At 43.6% G+C, this 22,165-nt stretch overlaps 1 protein-coding gene across 2 annotated transcripts in view; it reads right to left on the bottom strand.

Moving 5' to 3' along the window:
- Positions 1–201: 201 nt before the first annotated feature.
- Positions 202–22,165, bottom strand: part of LOC103179598 (stromal membrane-associated protein 2) — a 29,088-nt gene continuing 7,124 nt past the window's right edge. The window contains exons 1-10 of one of the 2 annotated variants that reach the window (XM_007894970.2): positions 16,625–16,706; positions 14,724–14,857; positions 12,558–12,643; positions 12,231–12,309; positions 11,455–11,535; positions 10,114–10,195; positions 7,399–7,523; positions 6,022–6,172; positions 3,578–3,867; positions 202–2,624 (exon numbers count right to left, since the gene is read on the bottom strand). In XM_007894970.2, coding sequence (XP_007893161.1) covers positions 2,490–2,624; positions 3,578–3,867; positions 6,022–6,172; positions 7,399–7,523; positions 10,114–10,195; positions 11,455–11,535; positions 12,231–12,309; positions 12,558–12,643; positions 14,724–14,822 — 1,128 coding nt within the window. In that variant the 5' untranslated portion in view covers positions 14,823–14,857; positions 16,625–16,706 and the 3' untranslated portion in view covers positions 202–2,489. Of the gene's footprint in view, positions 2,625–3,577; positions 3,868–6,021; positions 6,173–7,398; positions 7,524–10,113; positions 10,196–11,454; positions 11,536–12,230; positions 12,310–12,557; positions 12,644–14,723; positions 14,858–16,624; positions 16,707–22,165 lie in introns of those variants that run through there. The other variant, XM_007894969.2, reaches the window with a different exon arrangement.

Genomic DNA, 22,165 nt, shown 5'->3' with positions numbered 1-22,165 from the left:
GGGATATCATTTGGAGTTACCTCCCTTCCTGGGGTGTTCCACAAGTACGCAGTGCCACGCACTTCCAATGTGATTGAGCTGCTCTCACCCTACACTATGGTGGCAGAGTCACCCCCAGCATCCATACAACAAGTGGACGCACCCCCACTCACAATATCTGAACTATGACTCCTGCAGTTTTATTTTGCTCACACTGGGTGGGGGGGGGGGGGGGGGGGAATTGGGTAACTGCCCACATTACAATCAGGAGCTCAGTGGCCTTTCAACGAGATACCTGGCTGTGGTTTGGGGGACAACAATGTAACCAAGGGGTGAAGACACGTGCAACAAAGCAATCCAAAATATGTGCATCTACATCCATCAATGTCGTTTCCCAGTACCTACACATTCTCAGCTCAGTTCTCAAAACACGCAAGTCACACCCGATCCCATTCACACACACCAGTCACATACCATAGCCCTCTGGACAGAAGGGGAATCTGGATTTCCCGTCACTGTAAACAAACATTTTGGAAAGGAGCAAGAAATGGGACGTTTAGCTGCAGGAGAAAAATCTCAAGAATTCCTCATTAGCAAAAGCAGAGCAAATGGGTTAGAACACTCCTTGCATTTGACATTCAAGGTTATTCAAGGTGCTGGGAGAGACCAATTGGGTTGAGCCCAACACTCAATGCTGCGAGGCTAGGCACCAGCCATGGTCATAACGGGCATTAAACAGTGGAGAGTTTACAGATTTCTCTCCCTCACTCCCTGAGACAGTCAAAGGCAGGCATCAAAATGGCATTTACATGAATAAGAGTGGTTTTCCTTCTCCCTCTGTTCGTACAAGACAAACACTGCACACAAATAAACAAGGCCAGGTGAACTCACAAAAGAAAGGAAGGGTATTTTTGAAGGCTCCTTCCATTCTTCCCCACCTACAGATACAAATGGTTTCCACTTCTATTGGTGACCAATCTTCAATAGGGCCACTCCCAGAGGTTCTGGAAGGAGTGCTAAATGTGCTCGCTCAGATCACTTCTCCACAGCTAGCTCCCATGTCAGCGGTGCTTTCCACAGGCATCAATGGGGAGCCAAGCACCGAATGTAAACAGCATGTATAGCGAGGTGGAAACAAGTGCACTAACCACAGCAAGTCAACAAATGCTGACATGGAGCTACAGGGGTTACATAGCCAAGAGGCATCCCACCCAACACTGAGGACGATGGGCAACAGACTCCACAACCCTCTTAAAAAGCTACTGCACTCCACACTGTCCACTCTCCAAAAGTAATGAATAAAAGGGAGTTTCAGTAATCCTTCCCTCCACCCCAGGACCACCAAAAGAACCACATTCACATGTCATCAGAAAGTGCAGGACCAGCATGACTGAGGGACCTCTGCACCTCACCCAAGGCATTGCCTGCTTTTCAAACGCAGTTTGAACCAAATATTGAATACGAACATGATAAACTCCACACTGGGTAGTTCGGGATGAGCAGAGATCCGTGTAGAGACGAGATGGTGAATGTCTTAACTCGTATATTAACAGCTCTGCACACCCAACTCAGGCTGGTGGAGTAGAGACAACCACGAGCTTGTAACAAAGTACGTTGTCCCAGCAATGGAGGGACGCACTGATGTACTGAAATTCTAATCTAGACCCATATGTTACAGCTCAGACCTTGTAGACAAAAGAATGATGAAAAAATACAGAAAGCACAACTTCAACCCATTGCTGTATAGAACAAGCCATTAAGCTTCAATATACGCACCAATTATTGAATCAGCCCTTCGGACAGCAATTCCTTAATCAAGACGCTTTAGGTGGCAGAACAATGATTTCATATATTATATATGTATGTGTTCAGACCCCCAACCCCACCAAGTTGCAGTGTATAAAACAGACATTTAATATTCATTGTTGTGGAGAGACCTGAAGATTGAATCTGTGAAAATATAAAGTGTGATACATTTGTTGTGTATTCCCATCCCCCCTTCTCTACCCAACCCTCTCAACCCACCTCCCGACCCCAATCATAGCATTTATATTCTCCACTGATCACTTGTTCCTGGTTCCGCATCTTGAGGAATCAAGTGATTCCACTCGAGCTCAACAGATAAACTAAAGTCAACAGCTTTGCCAATTAGCGACACTTGACTGCAGTAATGAAGATCGTGAAACTCGCACAAAGCCAACAGCTCCAGTAAAAGCATTGAGCCACTCCACAGTGCAACGTTCAACAACACACTCATCCTTCCACAAAATGATTCACTTTCCTTTTACTGTTGCAAAAATAGACTTTTAAAAATGACTTTGGTTATGGAGGCCCGCCATTCTGGTGGTGAGTTATAAAATCTATACAAAGATCCGACTGGCTGAATGGAGTTGAGTCGCAGAAAGCTATGCAGCTGAAGTGGTACAAAAAAAGCCCCAAAACGTCCTCTGCACATTTTAAAACACTGAGTGAATCTTTTCCCTTTGCTTTCCTCCCTCTCTCCCTCCCTTTCATTTCCACATCTGGGAGCTGAGGGATGGACTGGAAGCCGGTGCTGCGCCCGCCCCCATCGACACCGACGGCTGCCCATAGCCCACCACCCCTCCAGCACCGTAAAAGTTGAAACCCGCCATCTGATGAGTCATCTGAAAAACAAAGACGACGACAATTTGAGGAATTTATACAGCGGGTTTCAACATCAAGATCCTTCTGGAATTACATTGCTGCTCAGGTTGAACATACACAACAACAACTTGGATTTATATAGTGCCCCTCACACAAGGTAGCGTCCCAGAGCACTTGGTGTCATATAATCATCAGCAGGGAGGGGGGAGAGGGGAGATAGCGTGGGAAATTTACAATCCCTCAGTCCACTCGAGGGAAGCTTTAGTTGGCAGAACAATGGTTTTATATAATTATATGTGTTCAGACACCCATCCCCCCTCCTCGCAAGATTCTTCAAATCTAAGACATCTTATAACCATTTCACTGGTTCTCGAATGGTGCGGGGGTGGGGTGGGGGGGGCTAGCCAGGCAAATCCACTAAAAATCATTAACAGGTCCACTGGGGTCGAAAAGGGCAGCTGTAACATTGAGACACAAAATACATACATAGAACATGTGCTTCAAAGCCTGAGTGGGAACCCAAGCTGTGCAAGCGATGGGGTCGAAGGAGAGTGGCTGAAGGCTTAGTTGGAGAGAGTTTAAGTGGGTTTTGAAAGCAGAGAGAGAGAGAGGAAAAGGGGGAGACAACGTGAAAGGATTTTAGAAGAAAGCTCCAGACAAATGAAGGCAGAGACACTTAATGTCTTACTTAACATCTCCTCCAAAGGACGGAACCTCAAACAGTGCAGTGCTCCACAACACTGCACTGGAGAGTCAGCTGAGACTCAGCTCAAAGTCCCAATGTGAGGTTAAGACCAACAAACCTCTGACTCAGACGCAAGAGTGCAACCAACGTAGCAAGGCTGACAACTGGACATTTACAACAGTCACAGTGATTAGCAACATTTTTTTTGGGTGGGGGGGTCAACAGGAATTCTAGTTAGGAGTTACCTTGAGCGTACAACAAAGCAATATTAGCACACTTGGCATTTACCTGAGTAATATTCCACTGCAACTGCTGTGCCTGTTGCACCCCATATACTGGCTGTTGCATGCCCATACCACCCATGTATCCTCCCTGTGCTGCCATCACTCCGTTAGGCACTCCCATTACCCCTGGGTGCATGTTGCCAACAAACCCTGCTGGCATCGCCATCATGCCCATTGACTGTCCCATCATGTTACTGGGCGGAGTCACCGTACCACCCATAGCCGGGAAATTTGGATAGCCAGATGGTGGGCAGGCGGCATATGGCATCTGAGCAGAGGGCATGAACATGGCACCTGTCAAAAAAGAGAAGAGATAATTAGTCACTTTGCTGCTGTTAACCTTCGACTGCAGCTTACACTGGCATTAGTGTGCTTCAAAAATAAATAAAAATAATAATAAATTGGTTATTCAATGCACGACTGTTTGTGAGACGCTGCTGTACGAATTGGCTGCCGCATTTTGCCCACAAAATATACAGTCAATTCACTTTACAGTACACTCTGTGAAGCTCTTTGAGACGTCTCGAAGACATGATAAGGCGCTATATAAAAAGCAAGGATTATTATTATTCATCTTTGACAAGGGAACATCAAATACATTGGTTTGTTAACACACTTATATAGCAATTTTGATGTAAAAGAATATCTCAAATGGTGACCAGAAGGGAAAGATTGAAAGATGTTGAATAACAGCACAGTTGAAGAGATAAGTTTGAAGCATTTTAAAAGCTGGGTGAGCGGCAAAGTGGTAACAGAAAGAGTTTCAGAGGATTGAGTCAATGAAAGCTCAGCAACCAATAGTGGAGTGAAGGCAGTGAAGAGCAAGCAAAAGATCAGCATCAGACAATCATGAGATTGGCTGGAAAAGATTGCTGCATTCCTGACTGCAAATGTCGCGATCAGTTGAAGCTTCCAGAGAGTGGTGCAGGGAAGGGGTGCTGGCTTCCAAGGAGAGCATTAGAAAAAAAATATTCTTGAGGAAATAAAAGCATGGATAAAGGATCCAGCAGCAGTGAAGCAAGGTCATAGCAGGACATCTAGCGGGAGTGTCCAAGTACCAATGTCAGCCGTGACTACCACAAGTGCAGGCACCCAGAGTAAGGGAGAATAACATGGAGTAGAGACACAGAGGAAGCTCGAGAATGCACAGTAATTCAAGTCGAATTTCCAAGAGTTTACCCGATGCACAAACATTTTTCCAAAGTTCTTAAGTAAATAATGTGGCCAATTGTGTGGCTCACTGAGGAAAGCTATATGCTGTGATCCAAATGCTGAACGGATCATACTCATACGGGTCATACTGCTCTCACCCACCTTGCAATGAACTCCTGCAGCACAACAGCTTGCAGAAATATGTGGCAACGTATGATAATAATAATCCCAAAACAAAAACAACAATAATAAGAGAGGGGAAAGAGCTATGTACACCAGAGCATACAGCCAAGCAACTGTCGTATTCTCAATTGAAAGAAAATTTGCATTTTTCTTAGTGCCTAACATCAAAACAGCTCAAACGATTTGAAATAATAACTATCAAATGTAGTAAATTGTTTTTTGTAGGCAAACAACAGCCACGAGGTGAATGACTAACGTATCTGGCGGTTTGTTGTCGAGGACACTGGGAGAAACTTCCTTCTATTTTTGAATCGTGTAATGGGATCTGTAACATTCATCCGAGGCATTGGCCGACAAAGGGATCCAGTTTAACATCTCAATGAAAGAATGGCACCTTTGAACGATGCAGCATTCCCCTACATTGCAGCAATCTACAGCAGGTTTGGAATACTCCACTGCACTTTTGATAAAGGACCAGTCAACCTGGCTTGTCAGCAGGACTTACAGTACAGGAGTCACCCCTTCCCCTACCCCTGTGGGTTCGAATTCAAGATCCTCATCCTCACCTACAAGGCCTTGCTCCCTCCTACCTCTCTGACCTACTATCCCCCTACTTACTTGCCCGTACTCTCCGTTCCTCTGGCTCCAGTCTGCTCCACATCCCCCGCCACAACCGCCCTACCATCGGTGGCCGGGCCTTCAGCCTCTCAGCCACGAGGCTCTGGAACTCTATCCCCCAGTGCCTTCGCCGCTTCCTCCCTTTCCTCCTTCAAGGCCGGTCTCAAGACCTTTCTCTTTGACCGAGCCTTCAGCTCCCCTCTCGACTCTCTACCCCCTCCTCGCTCCCTCACTTCCTCCCCTCACCCTGACCATTTCCCCCCTGCTCGGGTCCTGACCCAACTGTCTAGCGCCTTGGGACGTCCTCCCGACGTGAAAGGCGCTCTATAAATGGAATCTTGTTGTTGTTGTTGTAGCAGTGACCTGGACTATATCAGCCCTGACTATAGGCTCAAGTCTTGATATGGCTTGAGCCTACAATAAGATTGCCACCTAGCAGGCCAAGTTGACTATGTAAAATGATTTATGCCTGGTTTAATTAATTAGGAAATGCACCTTGAGCAGGTACTTGGTGCGTCTGCGAACCGTAAAGAGACAAGATGGAATCTTTGGAGAGCTGTTTCTTCCCAGATTCGTCCGCTTTTGAAGTAGGTTCGGCAAAGAGATTCAGGCTTTCAGCATCTCCTGTTGGAACGGAGGGTGCAACCTGCAAGACAAGATGGGGAAAGGTGAAGTTTTGAATTATTTTCACTGGTCCTCTTCCCCCCGGGTCATGACCCAACTGTGCAGCGCCTTGGGACGTCCTCCTGACGTGAAAGGCGCTTTATAAATGGAATCTTGTTGTTGTTGTTGTTGGTGTGGTTCATTAGAGACCATTGGGCTGGTCAATTCTCCTCCCTTTCCTCAGCCCCTCAGCTCACCCGCAGCTCCAGACATGGCCCCGCCTGGCAATGCCACCCAGACTGAGCTGCAGCTACTCCTTCTCTTCATCTCCATGAAGCTAAAGCAAAGCCAAGCAGATTCACATTGTACATAAAGTGGAAGAACCCAGTTAAACCATACCTTACAGAACTAGTAACCCTGTAATCTTCCCCTTTGACACTGGTGGCTAACCTTTTTCGTCGGCCAACAAAATGGAGAACATCTTAGCTGGCACTCAGCAAAGTCCACTCTGTGCCTTGATCAATAAATGTGGGGCTTAATAATACTAATCTTTGCATTTCATATAACTCCTTATCATGTTCGAGACATCTCAAAGTGCTTCATAAAATATACTGTAAAGTGAATTGACTATATATTTTGTGGGCAAATCACAGGCACAGCCCAGTGTCCTACCACTCCTGGGGCCCTTGAACATGATCAAGACTGGTTGGGTTGTGACCGTTGGAAAACAGACACTGTTAAACAAAGGCAGTACTGTAAGGATACATATGAAGCTACATATTCAAAGCAATACAGTTTAACTTGCTGCCTGAAGCAATGATTGAAGCAGATAGTGTAGATGCATTCAAGAAGAGGGGAATAGAAGGGTGTGGGAGGGAGTAAGGAATGGGAATATAAACACTGGCTTGGTGGGTTGGACCAAGTGGCCGTTTTGGTGCTATACATTCTTTGTACATCTTTGCAAGCAGTCTGAAGCTAAATGTATTCACCCAACTCTCTACACACAAAGTTAATGCACCCAAATGGAAGTATGCCTGTCTATGACCATCGGACACACACATTTCTGCACTCCACTGTTTCACTCAACAGATGAAATCCCGATAATGTCACCAAAAAGCATCGCTATCCATATAATACAATGAATATTTAATGGATGAATAGGGATCTATTGCACTCGAGTCACTCCCTCACTGCGTTTAACCTAAGCCAAAATGATCGAGCATCAAAGCATCAGAGTCCACATCTGTGGTTGCAGAAGCTCACACAAACCTGATTTGTGTGTGAGCTGCATTCAGTCAGTGGATTGGACATCATGGGGCCGAAGAGGTCATCGCTAGGGAAAGCTGCAGTTACACTCGGGGGCCCATTGGGAATAGGGGCAGCCACAGGAGCATCTAGGAAAATAAACAAAACACTTCAGAATACCATCCACAGCTTAGCTCCTGAACACAACAATACAACTTAAAGATTAAAGAGAAGCTTCAACAAGTCAAAGTTAAAGAAAATGGAACACAAGGTTAGTGACGCTTAGATTATCACTTCTGCTTGCAAGTTACCTGCATTGTTATTTCCATGCGAAGTTATACACACAATTTACACTTATATAGCATCTTTCAAAGCGCTACAATTCAAGACAACCGTGACTGGGCAATGAAACTGAAGGATTGAGAAGGAAAAAGATGATTGAGAGCATAGTTAAAGAGGTAGATTTTGAGGTTTACCTTAAGAGGGGAGAGAGGGAGTCGGAGGAACCTGGGAATTGCGTTCCAGAGAGCGGGCACCAAGTAGCTGAAAGCCTGTTAGCTGATGGTGGGCAGATAGAATGGGGGAACATGAAATAAAGGGAAGGCCGAATAAAGGGAAGGAGGCTGCAGGGTTCGGGCGGGGTGAGGAACCAGTAGAGCTGAACTAAAACGGGGGTGACTTTCCTGGTAGCCTGTTTTGGGAGAGGACTCTGAATGCAGATTTCTGGACAGTCTGCATCCTGTGCAGAGATTAAAGAATGGAGAGTGCAGCGAGCAGAACATTGGCATAATCGAGCCTGGACATAATAAATGTGTGGATAAGTATCTCAGTGGTCTGGAATGAGAGGTAGTGACGCAGGCATGGACAATAGCTGAGCGAGTGAGAACACAGATGTGGTCAACAGTCAACTGGAGAAAGGTTCAGCTCCTCCAGGACTTGCTGCCTACCAGGCAATCAGTCAGAAGAGCAGTGGTCCTGGAATCGAGGAATGGAGCCAGAAATATAGAATTTCTCCCACAAATATGCAGTCAATTCACTTTACAGCATATTCTGTGAAGCACTTTGAGACAACTAGAAGACGTGAAAAGCACTATATCAAATGCAAGGATTATTATTATTTTTTATTTATTGTGTGGCAAACTAAATACCCAGGTCACAGCAAGCGTGAGCTAATGTCAGTCATGTGAACTGGGGAAGAAGACAGAAAATGGGGAAGCGAGGAGATTAAAGTTTTCCATCAAATGGCGTAAAGGAACATCCTACAAATACTCCCACCCAACTCGTACTCAAGAATTGTTCACTATTGCTAGCATCTGACACTGTGAAAGGCACTATATGTGTCAAGTGTTTTTTTTCTGGGTGAGGAAAACTACAATGGTTGCACACAAGGAAGGGTGTGGGTGGGGGAAATCTCTTAGCTTTTCCTGCGACGTGAGAAAGTGAAGAAATGCAGAGAGTTAAGGCACTTCAATGCAGTAGAAGAGTTAGCAACACCCCTTGCTTACCAAGCAGCTTGTTTTACAAGCAACAACCGAACTCAGGAAATGTCAAACAGCACGGGGAGAACACAAACTCAAGAAGCGAGAAAATTAAGCACAGCCAAAGTTGCGATTCACAACAACTTGTATTTATATCACACCCTTCGGGGGGGTGGGGGGCAGTGACTCTGAGCACCTGAAGTAAGTAACACACTGAGTAGGCTGGAGAAAAGTTCCCTCTCTCCCCCTTTACCCACAACACTAGTCTCAATGGTGAAGACAGAGAAGAGGAAGAGGCCATAAAATGCAGCATCTTTAACACTGTACTTTCCAGTTCTATAAGCTTTCCAGTAACTCAGTCAGTATTCTGCTAACAAGGAGTCAAAAGAGGAAGTTCAATCCTGCTACCATAGTTGGTAACGGTGATGTATATGTCTCATTCGATGTGATAAATATAACATGGAGCACACATTTGACTGCATTATTTTGTTTTGCATTGCAACTTAGTTTCCCCCACCCACTGCACGGTTATGAGAATGAAATGGTTTCCAATCGTCTTCACTGTACACTGACATGTTGTACTGTTCTGGGCGGCCAGCAGTGTCTGACACAAGTGCAAACCCATCCCCATGCTTAAGAGCATCCAAGCCAAGCATTAGGTGCAAGTTGGCAAGAGCTTATGGACTCCAGAGGCATTGCTTTGGAATAGGGCTGAGGTATAACCTGCTAACTCATGCTGCTATTTATTGTTACAGTGATTAGCAAGGTTCCCGTTATGGAGACCAGCCTACCCATTAAACCTTGGGTTTGCAATGATTAACAGGAGCCGAGTGGAAAGAATCCCTGCCCCCGGTGACTCCTGTACTCCAAGTCCTGCTGACAAGCCAGGTTGACTGGTCCTTTATCAAAAGTGCAGTGGAGTATTGCAGACCTGCTGTAGAGAATCGATTCAGTTCAAATATTCCATCGGTAACCATATCCATAACTTAGAGCGACTTCAATTGCCACGATACTATCATTCTTTGAACCTCCTGAAGTGTATCAAGTTGAAGAATAGCAACCAAAACTAGAGGCCAGTGCAAGTGTAATCACAGTAGACAGATTATCCTTGATTTCCTCTGACATATTCTATAATCATGCTCGGCACAAAGTTTTCTATTTTCAAAGAACAACAGGAAACATGTGAAGGAAGTGTACTACCAACGTGGTTAGTCTGAAGATACAAATTCGGTGAGAAGAATCAGAGACGCTTCTGTCTTACCTAGTCCCAGCAAGTCCACCACACGCCCAGGTGGTTCTGAAGGGCTGGTTTTCAACTGTGGCGGTTCTTCCCTTTTTGGAGGCTTGTGGAATAAAGGAAATCGAAATCAATTTATAATCACAAACTGGCTAAATAACAGGCTAGAATAATGTAGCAAGGCTTCAAAGGAATCCTCGCCAGGCCTCGGTCAGCTACTCACAAACCTACACACTCCCCTCCTAGTAAATTTTCAAGACAAAGCTGCAACAAGCAAGGCGGTCCTGGATTAATACACAGCATTGTCCACCATCAAATACAACAAGAGGGGGTAAAAACTACAGGTGCCTCTCTCCAGGGAAAGAGCCAGACACAGCAAAACTTTGAAATGCCTCTAAGACGTGATAAGGTGCTATATCAAATGCAAGCATTATTATAATTAACAGACAACACAGGAAGACTCGGTAATTATTTGTCCCAGTTTAGCATGACTATCCCAGACTATATTTTGGCACTGTCTGCCTAGGTTATTGGCTGGTATTGCAGACCACCTCTGGCATCACTGTAAAGGGAGTGATGTCAGTAGAGACCTGATGAAGGTGGAAATGCTGACTGTTTGACTTTTTTTTAAAAGCACACTCATTTAGAATGCAGGGCCTAAGTTTAAGAACCCACACCACCGTGTTATAAAAGTGTAGAGAGAATAAACTCTCTTAAACCTAAGGGCCACAAAGACTGAGTAAGTGGCACCCAGTCACAATTATTTTGCAACAGCACAACTTCCGCTCTTTGTGCAATCGGAATAAGCCCAGACTCCGTAGGAACTAACACTACAAATTCTCATCCACTAAGTCAGAGGCGCAGAGAACACGAAAAACTGCAAATCAGCAAATGCTCAATGAATCTGTGTGCCTCAGAAAGCCATTCTAAGCTGCAAATAGATTTGCACCAAATAGTCAGAGAGTGATAGTGCTGAAGGATTTGTTCCAGCGCATTAGAGAGGAAGAGCAGGTTGAGGATAATAATCCTTGGATTTGATAACAGTGCCTTTCACGTAGGAAGTTGATTCTGAAAGCACTCCACAGGATACACTATAAAGTGCAGTGACTATATTTTGTAAGCAAATATGTTGGTAGCTGGAGAGAATGGAGGATTGAGTAAAATTTTCTTGAGTTTGGGGGGCCGCGGGGTGGCGTTAGACATCAATATTATATCAAATTGCAACACCTTTATAACTGGGTTCCACAGTGCCCAAACTGAAAATAGCCAGCCAAAAGACTGACTAGGAATAATCCCGTTTGCAAGCATTAAAATCCCAGCATGGAGATAGATTTTGACTTAATCAAAGCCAAACTATGAACTCACCACTTTCACTTTTTCAAAGATAACTGGCCGAGTCGGACTTGCCTTTGGTTCACTCTCTTTATTCCATTTATTCTTTTCTTTCTGCAAGCAAACCAAGGAGTACAATTGGTCACGTGCACACGTGAATAGAGTTATTTTGTACTATGTTCTTTGAGCTGGATTGCACATGATCTGACAGAAGGTGCACCATTCATAGCTTCCTCACCGAAAGGAACTAGAAAGTGAAAATTCCGACATGTGATGCGAAAGTCACTAATTTTATAGAACAGAAAATTCCGCTTTGTCAAAATTGCATGCTTCCCCTTCGAAACTGTCACAATGGCTGGGTTCAAGGTCACCTGCAACTGCCACTGATCTACACCAAACCAGTGACAGCTTTAGGTCCAACCATAGTAACGAAGTTGGAATGGGGGGGAATAGAGGAAGAGAGAGTGGGGAGGTGTCACATCTGCAGCCAGACATCATTTAAAAAAAGACGAGACGGTCACAAATGTTTGACTTGATTCTGATATTCCATTGCCAGGTAGGAGACCACACACACAACACCCACCCCACCTAACCGCAGGTCCTGAAAACTGTGGGGGGATGTTCAAGAATTGTCTCAATATCAAATCTCTTTCATTTTCAATCAGGAACAAAGAACCTCACAGATGAAGAGATGGTGTGTGTACTACGACTACATACACTACAACAATTCCATTTCACGTTGGAAGGATGTCCCAAGGCATTGGACAGACGATAGTTTGCACCCAGGTTTAGGTACATTGAACACTCACCCTGAACAAGGCAATGTCAATGCTTTTATCCATATATTTCTTCTTCTCATACTTTTCTCGTATGAAGCCCTCCACCGCACTGAATCATTAATTAAGGTAAAAATTAAATCAAAGTAGATTGAAATTCCGTCGATGGTGGGGTTGTTGAGAGTGATTGGTGCAAGGTACATTCAATACTAAGTGGGAAACCTCAGCAAAGGTCAGTGGGTGCTGGAGGAACACTTCAATGGTTTTGAATTAGTGTTGAAACAAGGTGGTCAAAATGGGACTCGTGGTACATTTCCCAGCACTGACACCTTTCCCCAACAGTTAAAGACAAAAGGATACTGGTCCACTTGTGGGCGACGGAAGTTCTCAGGAAGGTGTGCTTCGTACAGTATCTTGGCTTTTTCATTTCCCATTTCCTGGATACACTGTTGAACAAAAAAGGAAAGAGTTGAAGCTTAATTTGAGGCCTCCAATGCAAACATTTCACATAGAGAATCTATGAATGTTTCAGCCATTCTGCCCATCATGTCTCCTCTCTCAAAGAGCAATGGATTTATAATAATAATCCTTGCGTTTGATATAGCGCTTTTCATGTCTTCTAGACGTCTCAAATTATGATTTAGTCCCAAACCCCTGCCCTTACTCTATACCTTTCAAATATTTGTTCAAATCTCATTAAAAAAATATTGTGCATTCTATCTCACCCATTTTTACCCATTCCCTGATAATCCTCTGTTACAGCCTCCCATGACGTAACACCACTATTTAAGAAGGGTGGGAGAGAAACGATGGGGAACTATAGACCAGTTAGTCTGACATCAGTGGTAAGGAAAATTCTTGAGTCCTTAATTAAGGATGTTGTTATAGGATTCCTGGAAGACCATAACAAGGTTAGGCAGAGTCGCTTTACAAAAGGGAAGTCATGCTTAACTAATCTTTTAGAGTTTTTTGAAGATGTATCTAGCAGGTTAGATAGGGGGGAACCAGTAGATGTAGTGTATTTAGATTTTAAGAAGGCATTTGACAAAGTGCCACACAAAAGGCTATTACACAAGGTTAAGGCCCACGGGATTCATGGGAGCATATTAGCGTGGATTGAAGAGTGGCTAATGGGTAGAAAACAGAGAGTGGGGATAAACGGGTCATCTCAAATTGGCAGGATGTGACTAGTGGAGTGCCACAAGGATCAGTGCTGGGCCTCAGCTATTTACAATTTACATCAATGATCTCGACGCGGACATTGAATGTAACGTATCTAAATTCGCGGATGACACTAAACTAGGTGGGAGAGTAAGCTCTGAGGATGATGCAAAAAGATTGCAACGGGATATAGATAGGCTAGAGGAGTGGGCGAGTAGGTGGCAGATGGAATTTAATGTGGGGAAGTGTGAAGTTATTCACCTAGGTAGAAAAAATAGAAAAACAGATTATTTTCTAGAGGGGGAGAGATTAGATAGTGTTAGTGTTCAGAGGGATTTGGGTGTCCTTGTACACCAGTCTCAAAAAGTTAGTTTGCAGGTGCAGCAGCAACTAAGAAGGCGAACGGCATGTTAGCGTTCATTGCAAAAGGTTTAGAGGACAAGAGTAGGGAAGTCTTGCTGCAACTGCATAGGGCCCTGGTGTGACCGCACCTGGAGTATTGTGTGCAGTTTTGATTTCCTTATTTAAAGAAGGACATACTTGCCTTAGAGGGGGTGGAGCGTAGATTCACTCGGTTAGTTCCTGGGCTGAGGGGACTGACCTATGAGGATAGGCTGAATAAACTAGGGCTGTATTCTCTAGAGTACTGAAGAATTAGGGGAGATCTTATTGAAACATATAAGATTCTTAAAGGGCTGATAAAGTAGACACTGAGGGTCTGTTTCCCCTGGTAGGAGAGTCTATAACCAGGGGTCACAGTCTTAAAATTAAGGGTTAGCCTTTTAGAATAGAGTTGAGGAAACATTTCTTCACTCAGAGGGTAGTGAATTTATGGAATTCACTACCCCAGAAGGTTGTAGATGCTCAGACCTTGAACATTTTCAAGGCTGAGACTGATAAGATTGTTTAAAAAAATAGAGGGATTGGGGGATATCGGGATAGGGCAGATAACTGGAGTTAGGTCAGAAGATCAGCCATGAACTTATCGAATGGCGGAGCAGGCTCGAGGGGCCGAATGGCCTACTCCTGCTCCTAATTCTTATGTTCTTATGACAACATAGTACAGAACCAAATTGCACCACCATTCTATTTAAACTTCATACAATGTTTAGGATCTGATCCAGACTCTGGAAAGATGGTTGAATTTCATCATTCATCATCAATGCAGTGCCACTCGGTGGTGGAGTGAAAATGCCACGCTGCTTTGAGGTTGGAGCATTGCTGAACCTTTGGAGTCAAAATGTGTCCAAGTTTCCCTTACAAAACAACCTTTAATCTTGAACCTACGTCCAAAATATCCTAACTTTCACTTTCAGATATTACAAGGCTGTTGCTAACAGTCACACCACTCTCAGTGGACAGTACCTGGATCTGCTCGGGTGTCCATTGGTCCAGGTTGACCGACTTCACCTTGGAGATGTGGACCCCGAGGTTTCGGTGGATGCCGGCACAGCGAATGCACATGAACACGCCCAGATTCCACGAGGCCCATCTTGGTCCTAAGCAAAGATGGAAAAGTTAAGTCATGGAGGTAGCTTAACCTGTTGACCCTGTTCCATTATTTTCCTGGATCACAGCGGTTCTTTTCATCCTTTTCTCCATATCTCTTATTTCCCAAGTATTTATCACCTACGATGCTCAGGTTTCAAAATATTTTAAAATATTCAGGTTTCAAAAATAAAGCACTTAGATATTTCCCTACATGTAACTACATGTGCTAGTTATTGATGAAAACATCCCAGTTAATTCTGCCACCAGTTTAATAAAATTCCCGAGACTATACTGAATGACCATTTCAATGTTTTACACCAATGGGGATAAGGTGAAAGCCAACTTGCTACAGGAACCCAACACGTTTCAATCAAGAACCTCAATATTAGACACAAGATATTTTATAGTATGTAAGTTACAAACACCACAACGGTATCTTAATGGACATGGGCAAGTTACTTAAAGTTTAGCGTCTGAAAATGAATCTACTCCCCATACTAGATTCTGAACTAACAGGGGCTATTCTCTCATCAAGAACTGATCGCCACTGTTCCACTTCCCAAATTGGCTTTCAAACTGGAACTAAATAAATACTTAAAGGGGGTCTTCAGGGAGGTTAAACTGCACTGAAAGGATTGCTCTTAAAGGAGCCGACACAGGCAAGATTGGCCGAATGACCTTCTCCTGTGCTGTAACTTTCTATGGCTCTATGAAGCAACAGTTCAGACCCAGGCAAAGAACAAACAGGAAACGATTTCACAATTGTTCACATGGAACTATACAACCCAATTGCACAGTAGATTCATAAACAGAAATGCAGCTGTTAGACTGGATAATACAGACTGCAGTGCACCCTGAGTAAGTATGTCAAATAGACATTCTTGACATTTATTGAAAAGCAGTCTATTCACACCCATTTGCTAATGCAAACTGACAGTGTTTGTCTACGCAATATTTGATATTACATGTTTTATTAAACAAATTCAGACCCCCTTCATTACCCGCCTCCCTTGTTTAGGTCCTGGCTGCACTAATGTTAACCTGCAGGCAATTTTTCTCCCACTTACCATTCTCATCTAAATTCAGGCTAACTTCAAAACAAATGACTGTTCAATTTACCTAAACGTTTGGAGAGCATTGGTAGTGCGAAATTAGCATTAAATATCTTATTAATTCCATTCTGTTAAGTGCTGCAGCACTTTTCTTTTAGATGTAAAGGCGCTGGAGGATTGTTGCATGTACTCTCCATCATATCCACTCATAAGCCTCTCACCTGCACCGCACTTAGCAAATTCATTACACATTAATAAAACTGCTCATTTATATTGAACAGAAGGCTGAGGTTCCAGAATTAGAAAGCTGTTGGGTTTATATACAGATGCGGCTTGACATTTGCAACACAGTGTAATGAAATGAGTATGTTGCTAATTCCAAAAAAAAGTGTAAATGGCTTGTGAATTTAATTTCCCAGTGAAGTGAACCGAAACAACTTGGTTTATGTTTACATTGAGTGAAAAACGCACCACATGCATATCTTGTTATTACACTGAGGTTAAAAGGTGTAAAGTTTCCCAGCTCAATCACCACAGTGGCGTAAAAAGCAGTGACTGGAAATCTCATTACACTATAATAATAATAAACGTTGCATTTGATATAGGGCCATGATATTGAAACATTTCAGAGCACTTCATAGTCAAGTGTGTCATTGATACTTCAAATAGTCAAGTCTCCTCTGTCCGCAGTCTCACTCGCGCTAAGCTCCGCACCGCGATTACCTCAGTCCTTGCCAAATTCCATTGGCTCCGTCAAAGAGCAGATCGACTTCAAGATCCTCACTCTAGTGTTTAAATCCCTCCACGCCTTGGCACCTCACTATCTCTCCAACCTCCTCTCTCCTAACAGCACTACCCGCTGCCCACTACCCACTGCTCTACTGGCTCCAGCCTCCTCTTTGTCCCTCGAATCATCTGCTCCACCATTGGCAGCCGTGCCTTCCGCCACTACTCCCCGAAGCTATGGATCTCCCTCTCTCGATCCCTTCGCCTTGCCCCCTCTTTCCCCATTTTCAGGTTACGCCTGAAGACCTTCCTCTTCGACCATGCCTATGGTCACCTTCCCTCTCCTGCTGGCTCAGCATCGGGCTCCACCATTGTTAAGCTCTCTGGGACACCGCCCGGCGTGGAGGGCGCTGTACAAATGCAAGTTGTTGTTTATTTATTGGAAAACACGGTAGCCATTTTGCACACAGCAAGGTCCCGACAAAACAGTGATGAAGTGAATGGGCAAATTACAATAAACTATCCCAATTATCGTGGGAATTGCTAACCAGGACAACACGGGAGATTCCGCTTCTCTGACGAATAGTACCTCAGGATCTGAATCAGGAGAATGTGATCTCGGTTTAATATCTCATCCAAAGGACGGCCCCTCTAACAATGCAGCACTTCCCTAGGACTGCACTGGAGTCTCAGAATGGAGTGCGAGATCAAGTCCGAATTTACTCTCAGACCCACAGAACTGAACAAATTATAGGCCCCAATCCACCTCCTGGATGACGTTAGAGATTATGGCCGCCAAATGATGATTATTATCGATTATGTCAATTCTCCTTCTCCCCCCCTCCCAAAAGAAATAAAGACCAAATCAAACTCCCTCCCCACATTGATCAACCACTCATCTGGCTAGATATTTAGCTATTTAAATTGGAAATCTAACATGGATTCTGCCTCAGCGACCGCTCCCAGCAGGGCATTCCTAATGTGCAAGTACTCTATATGTGAAAAAGATTCCTCCCAACCTTCCCATTTGCTTGTTTGCTGACTATTTTAAATTGATATCCTGCAATCACTGAATCAACAACAACTACTTGCATTTATTAGCGCCCTTCCCGGAGCGCTTAAATCACTGACCAGTGGAAACAGTGGTGATGGGATACGACTGCACCAAGACATGTTGCAGCCTCTACGCAACCGGCCTGATGCGGTCGCCGATTTTGCAGCTACGTACAGAGCTTCCATTCATTCATCTCGGAAACAAAACAACCGTATTAATGGAAACTCGTACAGAAACGCCTCTCGAGTGTTAACAGCTGTATTCATGCCCAGCGTTAGAGGGAGCAGCATTCATGAAAGGATTTCATCCCAGTCTTTGTCCCTCCTCTGCTGCGTCTTCAATGGTTAACGGCCACAGCTACTTCAGTCACCAACACACAGAGTTAGCAGCAGAAATGGAAAACGACCTTTGTGGCTATTTGCGTTGAAAACTCGCCAATGACAAGAATGCTATTCAGATAGACACTGTCTATATTCCCCTTCAGACGTAATGGGTTACACTTGAAATAGGCTAGAGTTTCAACCACTCAAAAAATGACAGATTTGGGATTGATGTTACGTAAAGTTTTCAAAGGCTGCGCTCTGTATCTCATCTATCTACTCACATGTGCAATCGACCCATCGATCGCAATGAGGTGGGCACACGATGTGCCAAACAGATTTGCCGATAGCCACTCATTTCTGAAAGCAGTCACCAAGCTGAAGCTTGTTTCAAGCTACGCAGTCGGGAATTGGTATGAAAGTTTAAAAAAAAGTGCTTTAAAAATCTGATCAGATGAAGAATGCATAACATTGAGAACTGGGCCACTTCATTCTTTAGTCAACCTGTAGCTTTCAGAACGAAAGAGAATGGCTTGTACCCATCGGTTCATCTGTACAACACACAACTGGGAGAGTCAATTCCAACTAAAGAATTCCACACTTAACACAAAAAAACTTGTACAGCGCCTTTCACGCAGCTAAAACTCTTTAGGTCTATTTTAATGTGCTCTTTATTTCAGATGGCTTTAGTTAATTGCACTATCCTGTAAACTTTATTTTGGCTTGTTTGGAACAGGTACACTAGCTCAAGCCAGGGAATGTAGCATAGACCTATATGGAATCCAATTAATAATAATACTAATAATACTTGCATTATCACATCATTGAGATGTCTCAAAGCCCTTCACAGGATATATTGTAAAGTGAATTGACTGTATTTTGTGGGCGAAATTACTATAAAAGGGCCAGTTGTTAGGTCCGAAAGGTCGAGTGTTACAAAAGGTCAGTTCTAGAAGATAGAAGACGAGGTTTCCTATGTGATTATAGCACACCTTAATACAGGAAAAGTTCTGATTATAATCCATTCTAAGGTTCGAACAAGAACATTTCCCCAGTACTAAAGTGAAAAAATGCATTTTTGAAATTCATCATTTGTTTCCAGGATCACATTGTACGTTTCAGCATTGGGTCTTGAAGATATTCTCCGCAGAAATGCCAAATTCTGTTTAGTTAAAACCCATAAAATTAGTGACAACATAGAAAGGAATAGAGTGCGTCAAAACGGTAATTAACAATTTTCGTAGATATGCAGCCTAATCCAAGCCCTGCTTAATAAAGGCTTGTTGAAAAGGGCAACACTACAAATGGATGCTCCAGATGCGTCCCAGCTCTCTTGCCTTTCGGGCAGAAATTTGCAGGTTCAAGGCCCACGTCGAGACTTGAACTCAGTCCAAAGCGACACTCAGTACTGGGGAGCACTGCATTGGTGCAAATAAGACATTAATCAAGGTCTCAGCTGGGTGTTTAAATCAACATTAAAAATTCCATTAAACCATTAGAAAAGAGAAGGGAGTTTCACCTGGGATCCTAACCAAATAATCCTCTAGGTAGGCAACCTTAGGCAAGTTTCCTCACTACACATGCCTTTGTTTACCAAGCAGTAAGTAGTTTAGTTGATTGGCGGATTTCTTTCCGGTGGCAATAATCCCTTCAAAACACAAAATAATAATTTGGTGACTGAATCCGCGACCGTTTGTGGGACGCTGCTGTGCACAATTGGCTGCTGCGTTTCGCCCACAAAATATAGTCAATTCAATTTACAGTATATTCTGTGAAGCGCCTTGGGACGTTTCAATAACGTGATAAGGCACTATTCAAATAAAAGAATTATTATTATTACTGATCACACACCTCATGGGCGCTCGTGGGGCTTTGTGTGCAAAATGGCTGCTGTGACAGTGACAGAGCTTAGCTACAACGTTCTCACTTTAAGATCCATTGGCTACGTTCAAAAATGCACATGCCATTGGTGACCTTCACATTATTTGCTCAGTGTGTTAGGCACATCCTTGGAGAGCCAAGATCTGATGACACATACCAATAAGTTGCAGCAGCAACAGGAAGTTCAACTCTCACATTTCAGGGAGTGCCGGGAGAGCGATGTGCTCACAGAGAATGCCACGGCATCCTTCAGCATTCAAATTCCTTTGAGCAGCCTCATCTATCACTATGCAGAATAATAATAATCATAATACTTGCAATGGATTTAGAGATTTATCACGTCTTTGAGATGTCTCAAAGTGCTTTAAACAATATATTGTGTATTTTGTGTGTTAACACAAGCACCCCCCCAGCCCTACTGGAGTCCTGTAGCTCAGTGGTTAGAGCACTCGCTTTGCAAGCGAGAGACCTGAGTTTAATTCCAGGCAGAGGGCGAAACCTTGGGCAAGTTTCCTTACTCCACACAGAGCCTAATAATAATCCCTCCAAAACCAAAAACAATAATAAATTGGTCATTTTCAATCTACGACTGTTTGTGGGACATTGCTGTGCGCAATTGGCTGCCGCGTTCGCCCACAAATATACAGTCAATTCACTTTACAGTCTGTTCTGTGAAGCACTTTGGGACGTCCTTCCGACGTGAAAAGCGCTGTATCAAATGCAAGGATTATTATTATTTTTATTATAGTAATGATCCACAAATATGGAGGGAGTGATTGATTAAAGTCCACCTGCACAGGCAAACGGTTTAAGGTCTTATCTATAGGACAGCACTTCCAACAAAGCAGCACCCCCCAGCCCTACTGGAGTGTCAGCATAGACTATTACGAGTTTGAAGCTGTACATGGGTATTTATTCCACATAGAAAACTGGTCCCTGGTTCTTGTGCTTGCCAAGTTACTCCATTGACGATTAACAGGCCATACCTGCTTGTGCATCATGAATGGGAATAGCTGCTTACAATCCAGAGGGACACTCGCATTGTGGAGCAAGGAGAGGGTCAGGGAAAGTTGCATGTAAACCTCGGAGAGTGTAAGTGCACGGTAGTCGGGTCAGCGCTCTGGGACGTTGTCTGCGTGCGGGGCGCTATATAAATGCAAGTTGTTGTAAGCATATCTGTGCATATCACATTATCTGTGGATACCCAGTGCACCATTTCCTCTTGAAAACTCGCATGTAACCTGAAACAGCTTTGGTCGCTCTTTGCTAAGACATATCTGAAAAGAAACCCGGTAGTGCAGCAGATTTAAACTAACTCCCACACAAACCATTCACATACTCCATATTCAAGCCGAACAATTGCTGAGTAATTCCAATCACCTACAAATATGCAGTTACTACACTTAACAGTAAGTAATGAGACTTATTTTGAGAGGATGATGTGATGCACTATATCAAATGCAAGGTTTATTATTTATCAACGTGGGACTTGCTCCCTCCCCTACACACACGCACACACACAACGCTAAACCATTCTATGTCAACCAAGTTCCAGCAGTGTGTTCTCTCTTCCCTCCTCCCACACCCTCTCTTTCCCCCCATACAAAAATGACTACATCTATTCCTGTTCATGCAAAGATTTTACTACATTGAGCAGCTGTAATGCAGATAAGAGACGGGTACCTCCCCGTGACATTAGTAGGAAAGCAGAAGTACATTCTGCTTATCGGCTGCTCAGACCCCAGTGTGTGACTGGTGCAAGTTATTCAAGCAAAGCTTAAGCTACAAGTCAGAGAACTGTCTCCTGGTCCACGCAAAGGCACAACTCATTAAACAGTTATTAAACATTTCGCCCACAAAATATACACAATTCATTTTACACTGGATTCTGGAAAGCGCTTTCGGACATCTCTTAAAACGTGATAAAGCATTATATTAAATGCAAGGATTATTATTATTATGATCAGAGGGCTATAAAAACAAGAAAATGATATCTGCAAACAGACTAATAAGAGAGGGCAGAGTACATGGAAATACAGGTGGAGAAGTTTCCACTTCAACCAGGGAAACAAACAACTATTTTGCAGAAGAATTGGAGACAAGCTTAAAGCTTTCAAGATCCTGAAGCGCATAAATCCAAAATCAGGAAATAATAATGATATACAATATATAAAATATAATAACACTTGCACTTGATATAACATCTTATCATGTCTTTGAGATGTCTCAAAACCCTTCACAGAATATACTGTGAAGTGAACTGATTGTATATTTTGTGGATGA

This window comes from Callorhinchus milii, unplaced genomic scaffold (assembly GCF_018977255.1).
Source record: "Callorhinchus milii isolate IMCB2004 unplaced genomic scaffold, IMCB_Cmil_1.0 Scaffold10, whole genome shotgun sequence".
Lineage (NCBI taxonomy): Eukaryota > Metazoa > Chordata > Chondrichthyes > Chimaeriformes > Callorhinchidae > Callorhinchus > Callorhinchus milii.
This window is presented reverse-complemented; position numbering and strand designations above follow the sequence as displayed.